Source organism: Anopheles nili, chromosome 3 (genome assembly GCF_943737925.1).
Source record: "Anopheles nili chromosome 3, idAnoNiliSN_F5_01, whole genome shotgun sequence".
Lineage (NCBI taxonomy): Eukaryota > Metazoa > Arthropoda > Insecta > Diptera > Culicidae > Anopheles > Anopheles nili.
In genome coordinates this window covers 67,233,656-67,250,443 of record NC_071292.1, presented here as the reverse complement: position 1 = coordinate 67,250,443, position 16,788 = coordinate 67,233,656, and the positions used below count along the sequence as shown (strand labels likewise).

The following is a 16,788-nucleotide window of genomic DNA, read 5'->3' as shown; positions in this document are numbered from 1 at the left end:
CTTCTTTTCAAACAAAGCTCACAGGGATCGGTAAGCTTCGGATAAAGTTCACGTTCGGATAAAGACACGTATGCGAATACTGATACTAAAAAAAATACGACGCATCGCACTTGGAGTTTTGAATAACTTTCAGGGTATGTGATTATCAATTATGCTAAAAAATAATAAAAGAAATTCATAGAATCTGTGAAATCCTCTCCAGTCTAGCCCAAAAAAGACCTAGCATGGCTATAAATTGAAATAATGCAAGCAAGACCAACAAATACACGAATGTTGTAACATTTTTTGGTTGAACAATATATATGTATATTTTTTTATACGTGTTTGATTAAAAATATGCACATGGTTACACGAATCTCAATGCTTTCCTTTTCCAATCAGTTCTATTAGTGTTAGTCGGATACGGACTTCCGTCAAATTCCATCGATGCTCTGTTCCCGATAGCTTTCTCTCTTATCATGTTCTCTGTTTCCAACATCATTATGTGAATCTATTTACAATCATCAGGGAAAAGGGTGAACCTCAATACTGAAGCTTAAGTTGTATGCAAAAGATTATTAAATGCCGAATAGGATGATTCCAGATCGAAGAGTAGCTGTCGCACTTGTGTTTCGGTCAGATCATCTGACGCCTGCATCGTGTTGAGAGTGGCAAGCCAATTGGCAACCTTTTCTTTGCCTTCAAAATTGTCGGGAATCAGCGACAGACGATTCATAGTATCAAGCAGATCGCGCAGCTCTGGTTGCAAATCATCCATGGCACGAATTTCAAGTCGGAGCTTGTCCATGAGCGTGATGAACATGGAAACAATGTCTGCAATGCATTTACTTGTGTTGCCTTTATCATCTCGGATGGTAATTGGTCTATCCTCTCGAATGCGTTCTAGAGCAGCCGGGCAGTCCAGGCGAAACTGTTTCACAAATGAATCGATCGTAGGAAATTCATCCCCTTGGACGATCTTGAAGGCCACCTTATACTGCACCAGCAGCTTCGAGCATGCAGCTGTGTACTCTTGGGGTGTAATGCAATCTCTAATGTATGCCTTTTCCAAATTCTGCAGCGTGGACACAAGGGCGAACAAATCGGCCATGTTATCGTACTTTTCTCGCTCTCTTGCCTGTCGATAGAGTTTCACCTCTTCATAGAGCTCGGGACGATTATCCTGCATCTTGTAGCTGCCTCTTTGAACCTGCTATTATAACGCAGTTGATGATCTCGTAGGTATTGCAGTTGCAATTTGTTCCCCGAAAGCTGTGCTCCGTCGTAGAACTAAAATATATATAATTTGGAGAAAAATAAGAACCGAAAATAATGGGTTACACAGCACTGCGATTTTTGCGTTTGATGTTTCATCATTTGCTTTGTTTAGAATGTTCTTACCGTCATGTTGACATCAAATTGACGTTTTGCGATGGAATGTCATACTCTAGTACTGCAAATTTGCTTGAGTTTGAAAATTACAGCCTGCACAATGTTTCGTTGTAATATTTTAAACTTTCATTCTTCCAACGAAGGTATTTAAATTTTCTCTCTACATTTGATACTCCCAGAAGTAGAAAGCATATAAAATGGTTGACATAACATAAGCAAAGGATTCTTGATTTTGAATGATTCTAAATCATTTCGTGCTCCATAACCGTATCTGTCAAACATATTACATGCCGGTCGTAGATATTTTGTTTTGATCGTGGATTTTCTAAATACGGTTCGTTTGGTGTAAACATGGATCATTATACGTGTATTAATTCTAAACCGACGGTGTTATCTGCAGCTGGACAAATAGAAAAGGTTTTAAAAATATCTCAAAAACTAAATTCGGTGGATCGGTCAATAACACAAGAAGAAATCCAGCTTATAAAATGCCTATGTACATCGAGCAATCTACGAATAAGTCAGCTTGCCATCGAAGTGCTCCTATACCTGGCCAAGGAACAATTTGTAGAGCTTGGACAAGCCGTAGGATTGCTAGTTACTCTTCTACCAACCACAACAGCCGGTCAATTTATCCCTTTAAGTGAAGCAATTTTACAGCTTCTGTTATTGGATCTACGCAAGCGATGTTCTACTAGATTACTGGACGGAGGAGATTGCAGCTATGTGTGCCAATTCGGTATAAAGTCACCACAGCACCCAGTGATTCTTCTTATCGAAAAATTACAGCTCGGATGTACGGCTAATACTATTGAGCTCATTAGCGATGTGTTTAATCATCCGGACGAACTTATACGTGAAAATAGCATCGAATTTTTACGACCCGTATTGTTACACCTTTTCACAAGCGTGTCCGTTTTACCAGAAAGCCAAACGTTGTGGAGGTTCCTTGTTAGAAGATCACTACATGATCGCAAAGCTCAAACGGTTTTCTTTGAGATTATGGCCTGGCAAAGAAGCACAACAGCATCTCAAACATCGTATATTGTCTCTTTGCTCTTGGACGCTCTTGAGATTGCTCATCGCGAAGCTTCAAATGACATGGAGTATAGGCTGCGAATTGCCTGTTATCTTACCGCCATGATCAAGGATTATTCCGAATACAATTATAATCCAGCTAAATGCTTCGTTATCCTGCAAACTGTCTGCGACGATGCCATGAAATGCGATTCCCATCCAAATCTGGATATAATACTAATGCTCACCGTAGATATGCTCCAGGTATTGACACCATCGAAGGCTTGTGGTGTGTTACAGATTATTAACACTATTTTAAAGGCTTGTGGACCAAACAGTCGCATGCTCACAAAAGAAGCAATGATTCAATTGCTAGGCCAGCCGACATATTTAACGAAGCACCTTTCTCTTTGTGACAACATTCTACAAACGATCGAACGTGATCAAGCCTCACTAGAGTGCAAGGATAATACAGAATTGTCTTCCAATAAAACTCTTTACTGGCATACTGAACTGGCAAAATGGACCGTTATTTGCAATTGGTGGTCATCTTCTGCTACAGCGTTGCGGGATTATTTTCGACGGGCTGAATCATGTATTGAATTTACCATTTCCCTTAGTCCCTTGCATCGGTCTATTTTTCTCGCATCGCATTACGAGGATGAAGTTTGGCAAGCGAATTTTCAACGAATGGTGAGCATAATGCAGCACAGTAATTTACAGGTCGCTCAGTGCATGATTCCGCTCTTGTACGGGTTGGCGCAAGATACAAATGCACATCGACGGTTGAAAGTACTGCAAATGATTGCAACAATGGGTGAAAAAGAAAACTTCATTGGTATACTAAAAGCATTGACCAAGGATCTTGACCGGGCGCTCTGCTTGGATTTATATCTGAGGTTATGGAAGGCCGAATCGCGAACTTACCCTTTGTTATACGATCTGCTTAAAGATACGAGTCAGCGATCGAACGAAGATCGTTGGGAGTATATGATCGCTCGCACTTTCACAATTCGAGAGGTGTGTCGTATAAAGTAGGTATAAAATCAGTGATCGTTACAGTTCTCCATTGCAGTTTTACCGATACAATCTGTTTTTCCTTATTTCTATTCCCACAGACCCCAACAGCATGGTGAAGATTTGGTTAACTTATTCTCGGAGGTCCTGAGCAATCCAAACAACAGTGAAAATGAAGTAGCCATCTGTCTGGCTCTTGACGCTATCTCAAGCCTATGTGTAAATCATGTCGTCAACATTGTTTCAACTTGGAAGGTGTTGGGATTCCGCTTCGCGAACGAACGCCGGCCGAGAATCATCAAGAGCTTGTGTCGGTTTTTTGAAAGCGTACCGTTGATAAAAGTTACCTCATCAGAACAGGAGCAGCTGGTAAACCATATCGTGGGTACACTCTGGCATTACGTTACTGATTATGAGGATCGAGAAGTTATAGAGGCAGCCTTGGGTACACTGCAACATTTCATGCCGGATTCGTTAACACTGCGACAAATACCAGAACTTTTTCGACAAGGTATTGATATCCCAGAGCCCAACGAAGATGGCATATCCTCGGCCGATAGTGAGGGATCCGTGCCCCCTGAGTGCTGGATTCAGCTTATACAATACAGCAATCACTGTGCGATCGATGCTGTTGGTGACATGCTAACTCGTTATATTAATATCGAGGTAGATCGGTTCCGTAGCGGTATTTACCAAACACCTGAAGGCCGTCCAGAACCATCGAACTTAAAGTATCTACCGCGTACAAGCATACTATCTACGATTATCAATTATCTGATATCGCAAAGCACAAAATTTACAAAAAATAACAATACCGATGAGCTAGTGCTTGTTCAAATGTTACGCATAGTTGCAAAGCCATATTCCAGACCGATTCCACCACTCAATTGGTGCTTTTTACATGAGTATTTTCACCATTGCGTAGAAATGCGAGACTACTGTCTGCAAATTGCCATTAAACAAATGCCGTACTCCGGAACGGCCAAGCGATTGGTGGAAAATTATCTACACGAGTTGACCGAAACGTCTATGCAGGAGGAGGATTTGTTGAAAATCTTTTCCGCTATCGGAGATATTACAGAAGCGGTGCAGTTAGATATTTATAAGCCTTTTTTGCATCTATCACTGCAATATCTTGCTGAGAGGGCGGAAGATAAAGGGTTTGTAAAAAATTCTCCATTCATACAGGCAATGGCACATATAAGAAACGCTCTGCTTAAGAAGCAGAAATACGAAAACGAGGACAATTTCTATCATCTTTGTATGACATTGGAAAACTTTTTCATGCGGTTCAACTTAGAATCAAAGGTGAGAAAATGATGAAAAATTAAAAAAGAAACTTTTCTCTTAATTTAATTTTACCTCTATTATGATCTATAATGGTATCGTTTTAGATATTCTCATCTTACATTAAAACGCTAGTACATCTTCCCGAACAACATTTTAACAGTTTACTTAATCCCAGTACTTGGCCGGGAGAAATGAACATTTCCAAGCTACAAAAATCGATATTTCTTCAGTTTAGTTTCAAGAAACATCATCCAAGTGCAAAGTCATTGCATTTACTAGGATTAACAGATATTGTGACAACGGTTGCTAAACACCAGGACCCTTCGTTAGGCGTTTACTTTTTACGAAGTTTTTTTTACTTCGTGCAACTCTTCACTAAAGTCGAAGACGACGCTACAAAGGATAAACCATTGATTTCTTGGATCAGTGAACTGATCGGTCTTATTCAGGAAACTCGAACGGAAGCAGGAGAACGAATCGAACAGGATGCTCTTTTTATGCTCGATACTTTGGCGACAGCAGTGATTAGTTTCTCCGGCTATGGTGGACTGTACGGAGCGCAAACATTAGCCGAGAATAAGTTCTTACGTTTGGAACTATTTCCACTAGCTTTGGTTACCTTATTCCAGCGAAATCTTTGGAGAGAAGTTGAAATAAAGGTAAGAAAAATCCTGCCAAACTTATTATATAATATTACAGATTTCGAATCCTTTCTTCTTGTTTTAAAGCTCTACGAGTTTTTTTTCTGTCTTTATCATAATGCATCATTGCCGGATAATTATGCCGACTGTCTGCGAAATGCTCTTATATGTTGCAAGAAACAGCCTTATCTTCTACAACCGAAATCGTGGGCTAAATTTGTTAGCATGAGAAGATTGTAATTATACCAAAATGTTAATAAAGCTCATAAAAAATTTCATAATAAAATATTATTTCTGAAAGATGGTACTTTTAAATATTAAATTCCTGCAATCTCTATGCAATCAACGTTTCAAATAATCATGCAATCGGCTAATCACTTTGATTTAAATGTTTATTAGCTTTTCGTTGGTTAATTTGGCATTTTTTTATTCTCCAAATTGACCACGTGCGACATATTTCTTTTATGTTACATATGGTGTAATGTGAGTAATATTACATGTCAATATAATAATATACATGTATATTCATTAAACAAAAGATATTATAACTAATTTTTAAAATCGACTAGTGACTGTTGCGCATTTTAATTTCTTCTCCTAACTCTGCTAAGTTAGCTAGCACATGTTTGTCGAATCAGTAAACAAAAATAAGTCCTCTTGATGCGTGGTTCGTAGTCCCCGACGTAATTTCGCCGGTCACCGCGCAAAGGTTGCGGCGGCCCCGAGAAACCTCCTCAAAACTGACGGCACGCATACGTAACGAGGAAAGATAATAAACCGCTTGCGGGGCTAATCAGTCGTCATTCCCGCGCTCGCGGCAAAGCTTTTCAGTCGCGCATAAACGCAGCAAGACGGATGCGCAATGACGAAAAACAACGAAAGGAGAGTTCTGATAGAATCTGCTCCACATCGGCTGGAGGCGGCCTATAAGGAAATATTCACCGACGGAGCATTGCAGTTTCTGGGTGAATTGGTATCCAAGTTTGATCCAGAAATTGAAGAAGTATGTGAACAATCATAGTCCGCAGGTATACAGAAGTGGCGCTTATCAGCATTTGTTTACTCTTTTCCTTTTCCACGCTTCGCAGCTTCTGCAAAACCGATGCAGACGTCGACTGTTACTTGATGAAGGAAAGTGGAAGCCTAGATTCCAAAACGATAGCGAGACGCTCGAATGGTCCATCGACAAGTTGCCAGAGAGATTGCGTAATCGAAAACTCGATCTAGGAGACGTAAGTCCAGCCAACACGGTCCACTTTGTCGATTGCCTCTACGCTAACGTGCAAGGGATACAGGTATGAAATGCAAGTGCATTTTGTAGTTAAAACTTACGTTGAATCCGATCTTTTTCGCTTGGTTCCGCAGGTTGATTTCGATGATGGACACTGTCCAACCTGGCGAAACACTGTGCAAGGTCTTTTCAATGTTAAGCGAGCGGTACAAGGTGATCTCCCGGGAGCCCCAGCGGACGTACAGGCGTATCCGATACTGATGCTGCGTCCCAGGGCGCTTAATATGATTGAGCATCACTGCATTGTAGATGGGAAGGAAGTAATAGGACCCTTGTTTGATTTTGCGATTCTCATGTACCATAACGCTCGTGCAATGGCCAGTCTAGGCATTGGTCCATTTTTATATTTATCAAAGGTAACGAACCTCAATCTACACGAATGTATCTTTTCAAATCAAAATTATTTCTCTATTTTATATCTCTTACTTGTGCTTTGATTGCAGATTGAAGATCCAGCTGAAACACATTTGTGGAATAAAATTTTTACATGGACTGAGCACGTGTTGGGCTTGGATAAAGGAACGATTAAAGCATGTGTTTTAATTGAAAATATTCTCGGCGCTTTCCGCATGGAGGATATTTTGTATTCGATCAGGGAACATGCAATCGGATTGAACTGTGGCATCTGGGACTACTGTGCCAGCATTGTCGCAAAATTTGGAAAGGATAAAGAATTTCTTCTGCCTGATCGTAATAAGTACGTGAACATGGGTCAACCGTTCCTGCGAAATTACATGCGCTTGCTTATTAACATATGCCACAGGAGGGGTGCTCTGGCCACTGGAGGAATGGCAGCCAAAATTCTGCCGATTGGAAAAGAAAAACCTCTTCTGTATGTTAGCGAAGGCGTCCGAAGAGCGATGACTCGATTTGCATGAATGAATTAATCTGTTGTTGATTATATTCTTTCAGAACCGACGAAGAAATCATCGAGAGTGTAAAATTGAGCAAATCGGTTGAAATAGATGCTGGCGTCGATGGATTCATGATTTACGACTTGCGAATGGTGGATGCCATCAATGATTTGTGGCACCGAAAGAGTCATTCCGATAATCAACTAAACATCTTACCAAATATTAACCAAGTAACGGCAGAAAGTTTGCTGCAGATACCACAGGGCGGCGTTACTTTAGCTGGCCTTGGGTAAATTGTAAATCGAATTTAGCCGTTATTCAAATCCTGACCACGTGTTTCGCTTTGCATTGTAGCAACAATATTACTGTAGCACTGCTCTTCATTTATCACTGGCTTACGGGCAGCGGTGTGTTCTTTTTAAACGGATCCGTTGAAGATTCAGCAACGGCGGAAATTTCCCGGTCCCAACTGTGGCAGTGGATCCGTATGGGTGCCACAGTGGAGGACGCTGAAAATACTGTCGTTACGCGAAAATTAGTCTACCAGATGATGGACAAAATAGTCTCAACCGCTTACAGAGCATGGTGTATTACGGCGCCCGATCGGAAACGCCTTCTTTCTTCGAAATTCATGCTGTTGGACATTATTTCCTCGAGGAACTACATTGAGTACATTACAACGCACCTAAACGACAGTCACAAATTTCGAACTCTCCACAACAAAAATGACGGGCTTACGGCTAAGTTATGAAGTTGATGGGTATTGAAAAAGCTTACTTTTATAAGTTAAACCAGAAGAGTTTCAAATAAATGTAATTTAAGCTTGAACTTGTTATTCATAAAGAATTATTTGTGCTGTTTTTTTTTCTCTGCTTTTTGAGCTGCTTTATCCAGCAAATATATACTCGTTTATGAACTTTGATGAAAATTAGATGCCTAAATTATTCAAAGAATGAACTATGAAATAGAACATAGTTTACAAATTCAAAGTCAAATTTTTTGTAAAATGTCTAATGAAACGACCTATTGGAAATTCCTATGTGCAGCATGCAACGTCAGACTTGACAGTTGGAGTTATATTTTCATTCGTGTGTGGGTTGACGTCGCCGTGCAGCCCTGGTTTGTGCCATTTTTCGTAGCTTCAGGGATAAATATTCCCCATTTTTTTGGACTTGTTCTAGCCTATTTATTAAGGCCGTTCTTAATGTGTACCGATGAAAATGTGTTACTTTGTTTAATAGTATATTCGTGGTTCGTAAATGGATGTTATGCCAGACAGTGATCGCATTGTTGTGTGTTCCGTATGTGCAAGAAGTAGATAAAAGCTGCTACTAACTTTCTCCACAGCAAGCAGCTCCAGTTTGTGTATTAAGTGGAAAGCGTGTTTTCCTTATCAGCAGACTCTTACTCAAAGCAACAGCACCAACGATAAAATAATGGAGCACATCAATACACCAAAGGTAAGTGCTAAAGCTTATCAACGCTTGTTGCTTGTTTGGGTGTTGCCGCGTTGCGGAAAATGCGTGAAAATCACGCAAATGCGTTGTGCAACGCGAAATTCTCCTGCTGGTCATCCATCGAAGTTGAGTGGCAGTGGGATGAAATAAAAATAGCTTATCGATCGATACAGCAGCATTGCTGACGTGCTAATTAGTGCTTGAGACGGAAGTACGCACCGCTATCGCCCGCCCCGCCCACTGGTCGTGTGCGTATGCACAGCTGTTAAAACCCGTTTGAATGGTTTCTGCTGCATTTTACTGCATCTATCTAACCCTAATCTATAGTCGTTTATTGAGAGTTTTGGTGTAACACCTCAGCTGGCATATGGAACAAATGTGCTGTTATCGATTGCATTTTGATAGGGATGCATATTTGTTGTTGCTTGTTGTGTGTTTGGATTTTCCATTCGTTTTTTCTTCTAATGGACATCTGTTGCTTTTGTGGCAGAAAAATTAAAAATATTGCATTTGCCCCTTTTATTTAAACCTTTGCACGAATGCTCTCTGTATTCTTTCTTTTCGCGTTCCCAGTTCCTCCTAATCGTCCTGCAATAGTACAACTTTATTCAACATATTGTTTAAAAACAAATGGTCATTTGTATTCGACCTTCACCGTTCACATTGATTGCGGTCAATGGGTAAATGTAAGCTTATTACACAGCTGAATTGAGTCGTAAGCACGTCATGTTACATTGTTAACTAACGTGGTGTTAATTTGTATTATGAATCAACGTTCTACAAGGAGCTTTCTAAAGAGATCAATTTTCCTGAGGCATTCAAATTGCTTGTCACCTGGGAAAATGATTCAAAAATTTATGCCTTAAAAGCCAGATTTTCCATTTATATTTCCTTACTCATATTTTGTACGCCAAGGGTATGTTAACAATGACTCCATGTAAAATGCATAATAAACACATCGATCTTTTTGGATCGTGTATCGTATGATGCAAATTTTAAAATAATAATATAAAAAAATATTGTATTGAAAAGCTGTTAGTCTAGTTATTATCATCCATTTGAAAAAAGCCTGTTTCAAATTTTTTGGATAGTTAGTTTTTAAATAGAATTATTAACTAATTATTATATTTTAAATTTCACCTAAGTGCTAATAAACAAACATATTTGTATTGATTTTTATATTGCTATATATGCTATATGTTGCTTATTAATTCATTCGTTTATGCTCTTCAATATTTTTAAATATATCTGTTAATTAGCTTAGTACTGGCAAGATGATACTGAATGGATCGAATAACTTTTAAATTATTTTATAACCATATGTACTTTTCTAGTACTTGATATTTTATTGAAATCGGTTCAATTTTTGCTTTTATTATTTTGATTTTAAACTAGTGGAATTTTATTTCTTTCAATAGACTCTTCTTGAATCGAACAAAATTCTTACTTTATGTATCTTTTAACTCATATTTCTGTTTAGTTTTCCGAATAGTAAAGATAGTAACGATTCTAGCCACAGCAGTAAGTGCGGTGTAAAAGTGTTACTCAAATTGAATACCACTGTCTCAAAGAAAATAGTATTATTTATTTTTTCCCATCATCACCAGAGCATATCTAACAAATTCAATTACATAAGCGAGCATATTCGTACTACAACCATGTACCACAAACATTGCGGGTGGAAAGCAATAATTTTTCAATTCTCTTGTCCAACTCGTACCGCTGACGTTACTAGGCCACGGTTACGATCTCACCCAGTTGCAATTGCAGCATGAGTTGCATTTCGCGGCACATACTATGTAGTAGCTTCGCGTGACTAAGAGAGACTATGTAGCTTTCGGAGAGAAAATGAATTCGTCCTTGACCTTCTAGAATTCGACTATTTCGAAGAATGTGGCGGGCCTTTTTCCTACCTCATACAACTTTCACAGCGAACTACTTTCATAGCAAATGCATTTGTGCAGTTAGAGTATTTCTTTATTTCCCCCGTTTTCCTTCGTGGAAACCGACCACTTCACACAGTCTGTACGTCGTGTGACCTGAATATTATTGAATCGCCCCCGGTTGGAATCAAAACTTGGCGGAAGCATTTCGAACGCCTGGGGATGGAATATTGTGAACGTTCCGTTTGTTGGGACACCGCCAGGATTTCAGCACGTGACGACACGTGCTCATTCTCTCGCTTACGGCTTGTCCGTGTTCGACGGGGAAAATCATGCGCCGTTTCTCCGGAATATTGTGGACCACGGTATCGAACCGCCGTGCAGGATAGATGTCAAACATACTCCCTCGTCTAGCCTGTCAATGTGGCCTGCGGGAATGCTGGTTGATTGGAAATGTAAGGAGTCAAGCGCATTAGAACGAAATGGTAAAGCGATGCTTGGATGCATATATGTTTGGAATATAAATGTTCAATTTAATTTATGGAATACCACGTTAAAAAGTATTCATTTTGTATAATTCATGAAATGGAATAATTTTTAGAGCAAGATTCTCTTGGGGTTTAATTGGGGTCCAGAAGGTTTAAAACGTAAGCTGTTATTTAAATTTAAGACGATGAAATATTTTAACTTCAGTTGCTAGAGTCAGTTTTGTGTGGGATATTTCCTTTCACTAAATAAAAAACAGTTTTATTAAAAAACACACTTATTTTAAAGTTTTAATACGTATGTTGTGTATCTCCAAGCATTCTCCCACTTCACAACGTCTCAAACCACCGTAGGAGAGTAAATAGAGTAAACGTGACTGGCAATAGCGAGTGCATTGTATTTGTTCGAGTTAGTAAATACGGAGAGCCAAAAACGCGAGTGGACTTCGAGCGGAGATGGGTCAACTACTAGGAGAGCATTTATTTAGCGCATCCTGCAGGAGCACCCACCCGCTATATATCATCGTGCTTTCGCGCGAGAGAACGCGTGCGACTGGGACGCAAAAGTCCTTGAGCGGTCTGATCGGATGCCAGGTTTTTGTCCGGCGTGAGCGCGAGAGAATCCCCGCCTGGAGGGGACACCCGACGATGGGGCTTCTCGGTACTGCAGCTGGCGCTATCCGTGGTCCTGCGGCATTTCCGCAGGAGGACGCTTTTCAGTTCGCGTTTTCAGTCGCACGGCTCAGGGTTGGTTCGACTAGCAACCGTTACGAACGGGTGTGTTCGCTCGCCCCTAGTCAGGGGGTTGTGAAAAATAGACAACAACAACACTTCAGAAAGGTTCCCGGACACGTTGGGCAATCATTTGCGACTAGCGTATTAAGATATGTGCGCTAGAGGACGCTAGTTGAGCCAAAACTGTGCTAACGTCCATCGGATAAGTAATCCCTGGTGGATGAAGGAAACTAGCGGGCAATGGCCCATAAGCCTCGCGGTTCGTTGGCTAGCTTGTGAAGGTTGCCGAGTTCATTCATGAATGTACAAATGTGCGCCAGTACCCGCGCACTCGGGCGCACACCAACGTCGCATTAATTGTCCCAGGACAATCGAGCGAACGAAGATAGGTCGAACGTGGCCGTTGTTTAGTGTTTACATACGAAAAAATCGATATTCCGATGGGGGTATGGTTAGCGTTATGAATTTGTTATCGCATTAAACGGGACGACGGCGTGAAGGATGTGAGACTAGAACACTCGCACTTGGAGTATTGGATTGGTATCTTCAGTTCCGATCGAACAAAAAAAAAACACGATGGAAAGTTAGTTTCGAAAGTGAGCAAAAAAGCGCAAAGGCAGAAAGTGGCCTCTCGTGTGACGAAAATAGCATTCCAAGGTGCCTCCACGGTAGTGGCTTCTGTAACGCGCGACGTTACGGTGTGCAGATAACAAGCGAAGTTTCGTCGAATAATCAGATCCCTTGAGTAGCTCCAGCGCGACCGAACGCACCATGGCAGAACCGCTGTCACCGTCGGCGTCCTCTTTCAAGCAGAACTTTGATTTGGTGACGCCCGAGTTCGAGCAGGATCCGAAGCTGCTGTGGGGCAGCGTTCCGGTGCCACCGTTCGTCTCCGACAAGGTGGTGACGTGGGTCGAGGAGAACTTTCCCCATCAGCCACCGCCGGTGGTCGAGTTCCGGGGCCAGAATGTCCTCAGGAAGGTAAATGAGTGTGTGTCTTTTTCTGGGTCGTAACAGAAAATTCGGCCAAGTGGGATGTGCCCGGGAGGATAAGCTACTACACACAGCTGGTTCCGATGGTTGTGTTGAGCAAGTTTTTGGGAATCTTGAAGGATAAACTGGCTCTAAAATAGCCTGACCAATCCTTTTGCCCCACTTGAACCCTAGGCGTCCACGGGGAAAAAGGGTAAACCTGGAGTACTCTTGCAGAAACATCCTACCCAAAGCTGGTTTCCACACCAGGCAGCAGCTTTTCCAACTCCGAAAGGGTACCGTGTTTTATCGGTTGTTTTATGGCCGCAAACGGTTGGCAGCAAGTTTATGTGGTGGCATTTGGAATTCCACACCCATTAGGGCGCTTTTTATGCGGCTGAGGTCCGGTACGTGCAGAATAATTCAGATGGGCAATGCTTTAAACTAGCATATCTTTCCGGGTTTCCTCGTTTATCTAAGATCTCTTAGAGGTTTCCACAAACGAATGTTTCATATTTCGTTGGATAATAATGGAACGGGCTAGATTTGCCATGGCATTTCCTTTCAACTGTCATGTTTAAACTACGATTCTAGGTTTGGGGATGATCTTGATCGTATCTTAATCCAAAAACGGTACCGAGAACAAATTTTTATTCAATTAGCAACATCCCATTCAATGAATACGGTAGTGCTTCCACTTCCAAGCGGCATCGAAATGATCACAGAATTTTGCAAATAGGTCTGCTACGCGCTACTACGCGTCTCCTTAACTTCCATCAGTTGATGACGCCATTGGTGAGAATTTATGCGCATTTTGTTAGGTTTCATGCATAGAAACGCACGCTTGGCTGGCTTGTTGTGGTGCTGGTCTCGTTTCCGATGATGCCTCTTTGGTGCGAGAAATGTGAAGTGAAAATTGAATAAATCGTCGGCGTCGCTCTGCATCCTTCGGGAGGTAGCAGAATCGCGGCTTGTGGCAAGATCTACAATGGGGTTTCTGTTTTTCCATTTTCCCTTTCCAATGATGTAACGGCGTTGCCTGCGGTTCATGGACCGCCGTGGTTTGGAGAATCCCACACAAATTCCAACCCAAAAATACATCTTGTTGATTTGTTAACCGTGTAAACGGACGGGAAAGTTATGCAGAATAAATGAAACCTAAAATATATTATTTCCGGGTTATGCAACCGAACCGTATCCGAACGAAGCAAGTAATGAATTGAATTTTATTGAAAAATAATGAGCTAATATCAGTGATCGTAATTTTAATAACGTTTTAGAAGCAATTATAATGAACGATAGGAATACACAGCGTTTGATTAAATTGCTCTGTTGTCAATAGCTTTTTTATGTTTAAGTCTATGTTCGAGAACGCTACTCGCTTCAAATAGGAATTCATTTGAATTTTGATTGTTAAACGTTGGCCAATCGATTGCTTTTTTCATTCCTTTCGACATCGATTTTCATCTAATGTGATTATCAATAAAAAATTACTATGCAATTATGTGAGTAAAATTCGATGAATTTAATATTTTTCCAGTGTATTTTTCCTTTATTGTATTGGAATTAACATTATACCCATACTGTGGAAATTGATTGTGTGTTAAATCATATCATGAAAGTGGAAATATTCAATTAACTTGTTATCATGACAAATGTTTGAAATCCTCACAGCGTTTGCGGACAAATCTCGGAAAAGCGTCCACGTGATAGTCCTATTAGTCTTGGGGAAATAAAGTTTGAGAAATGCAATGAAACTGAATGTTGAAATTAGATCCATGTTCTGAAGATGACCCAACATATTAAGAGTAATGGATTTTGTTTGAAGCATCTTCTACCGCGATTTAAAACCCTCGGATTATTTCTCTTGTTTCCCTGCTGCGAGTGGGAGGGCTGATGGGACGATACAACATCAGGGCAAATATTCGTGCGATTTTCATTTGACCACCGTTTGGTCGGGCCCTTCGGCAACAGGACACCCGCCACAAAATGGATGGTAAAGGCATTGTTTAAAAAAATGCTGCAAAAAAACGTGTAACGATCAACCGGCCATTGTTTTATTTTTAATATACCGGCAACGGCATCCAAAAGAACCGTTTACAAATGGGAGGTTTGTACTTTCCCTTTTTCGTTGTACAATTCGCTCTTCCTTTTATTGTCGGGATAATTACGTAATCGATGGAATCATCCGGTGCCGGTAGGGAAAGTATCCGTTTCACCGGGCCTAAATCTAGCCAGCCCTTGGAGCTTTGGCCGTGACGTACAGAGAAATGTGTCCGGCTTTTAAAATGTATTTTTATACCATTCCCGCAAGGAATGGCGCTTACAAATCCCTCGCATTTCAGGTGGAATGTTGAAAAAGTAAGACATTCTCATCCTCATCTGGTGAGAGTGTGTGTGCGTTTGAAATTTTTCCCTTTTTCCGCCCGTCTGAGGCTGAAAGGATTAAGTGAAGGAAAGACGGTTTGCATTACCACAACATGGCAGCGCATTAGGGGGCATTTTCTTTGGCTTAGCCCGTTTTTACGTGCGCCTGTCCGCACCTCAAGTACGCCCGAGGGTTTATCCGTGGGCGTAGTAAATGCTTTTCCTGTCGCATCAAGCCATTTCTAGCCATGATATTCTATTTGCCAATTTTTTGGTGAGAAAAACATCGAAAAAGTTTTTGCGAATGGTTAATCATTCATAAAAGATATCAGGTAAGGCAATCTGACATTTAAAAAGGCAACATTTTGCCGCCTACAATACGATCCTGGCGAGCCGGATCGTGATCTCCAAAGCGAGTGGCGTTCACGGCAGGTCCTCCGAGGTGTAGTTTTACCTCAATGTTATTTCTGCGGATAAGTCGACCGGCGGGAAAACGCCACCATCCGCGGGGAAACTTTTTGCCGATTAATAACAGCAAACTTTCGGTCTCCCGCCACCGGAGCCGGATCTCGTTGGTTTCGGATCAAAACCGAAGCCCACAAAAACGGGGCTCACTTTTTGTGGCCGTTTGTTTTCGCTTTGCTTTTCGATTTGTGTCCCATTCTCGTCGAGCCTTGAGGGAGCCCGGTTACGGTGCGAAATGGCCGCGATGGTTTCGTCGTGCTGTGGAAGGGATAAAAATAATGAAAACTCCGGCCGGTTCGTGCGGTCGCCGGTTGAGAGTTAGTTCATGAAAAATTCACCTCATGTGCATGCCGTTCCGGTGACTGTTGATTATGGCGTTGCTTGTTGATCCTTCTCATAAAACCGCCAACCCGCTATGGTCAGTTGGGTTGTTTTTTTTTTATTTCTCTGCGTCTGTGCGTGTGTGTATGCTTCATTTTCATTTTCCCCCATTCTTTTTCGACCAAAAATCCATTTCAGCAGGACCACGTCTGGTCGATGCTGCCTCCCACGTGGGAACATATTACGTACGCGTGTGTTCGTATTCAATTAACCGCGCGAATTCTCATGAGACGGTTAAGGCCGAACTAATCCTGCAAGGCGGCAGGTTAAATGGATTTCCTTTGCGCTCTTTTTCAATGGCTCGCCGTTGCGGAAATGGTTGGGGCGATCCCACACATGCACGCGCTAGATTAATGCGCCCGTTGTCCGTTTGATGGATTAGGAACGCCGTACCGGGCACTTCGCGTGTGGCCCCAGTGGGTCCTTGCAATCGCATGTCAAACGGTGCTCGGTCGCCATCCTTACGGGGGCGCAAGAAGAAACTTCTTTGCGTCATCGGTCCGAGACGCCAGAACGGTCGAACCATTCGTAATATGCGTGTAATAACATTCGTTCGAAATGG

General features: G+C 41.5%; 3 protein-coding genes across 3 annotated transcripts; 2 read left to right on the top strand and 1 right to left on the bottom strand.

The window, feature by feature from the left end:
* Positions 1 to 289: 289 nt before the first annotated feature.
* On the bottom strand, positions 290 to 1,264 carry LOC128722700 (vacuolar protein sorting-associated protein 28 homolog). The gene has a single exon (XM_053816375.1). It carries the CDS (start codon positions 1,166 to 1,168, stop codon positions 536 to 538), a length of 633 nt encoding a protein of 210 aa, XP_053672350.1. The 5' UTR covers positions 1,169 to 1,264; the 3' UTR covers positions 290 to 535.
* A 458-nt stretch (positions 1,265 to 1,722) lies between these two features.
* LOC128724862 (focadhesin) lies at positions 1,723 to 5,576 on the top strand. The gene is made up of 4 exons (XM_053818584.1): positions 1,723 to 3,422; positions 3,507 to 4,713; positions 4,800 to 5,354; positions 5,424 to 5,576. The coding sequence occupies exons 1-4, from the start codon at positions 1,723 to 1,725 to the stop codon at positions 5,574 to 5,576; spliced, it is 3,615 nt and encodes a 1,204-aa protein (XP_053674559.1).
* Positions 5,577 to 6,198: 622 nt separating this feature from the next.
* On the top strand, positions 6,199 to 8,299 carry LOC128725972 (malate synthase-like). The gene is made up of 6 exons (XM_053819747.1): positions 6,199 to 6,339; positions 6,425 to 6,631; positions 6,702 to 6,983; positions 7,071 to 7,459; positions 7,540 to 7,770; positions 7,836 to 8,299. Exons 1-6 carry the CDS (start codon positions 6,199 to 6,201, stop codon positions 8,230 to 8,232), a joined length of 1,647 nt encoding a protein of 548 aa, XP_053675722.1. The 3' UTR covers positions 8,233 to 8,299.
* Positions 8,300 to 16,788: the final 8,489 nt, after the last annotated feature.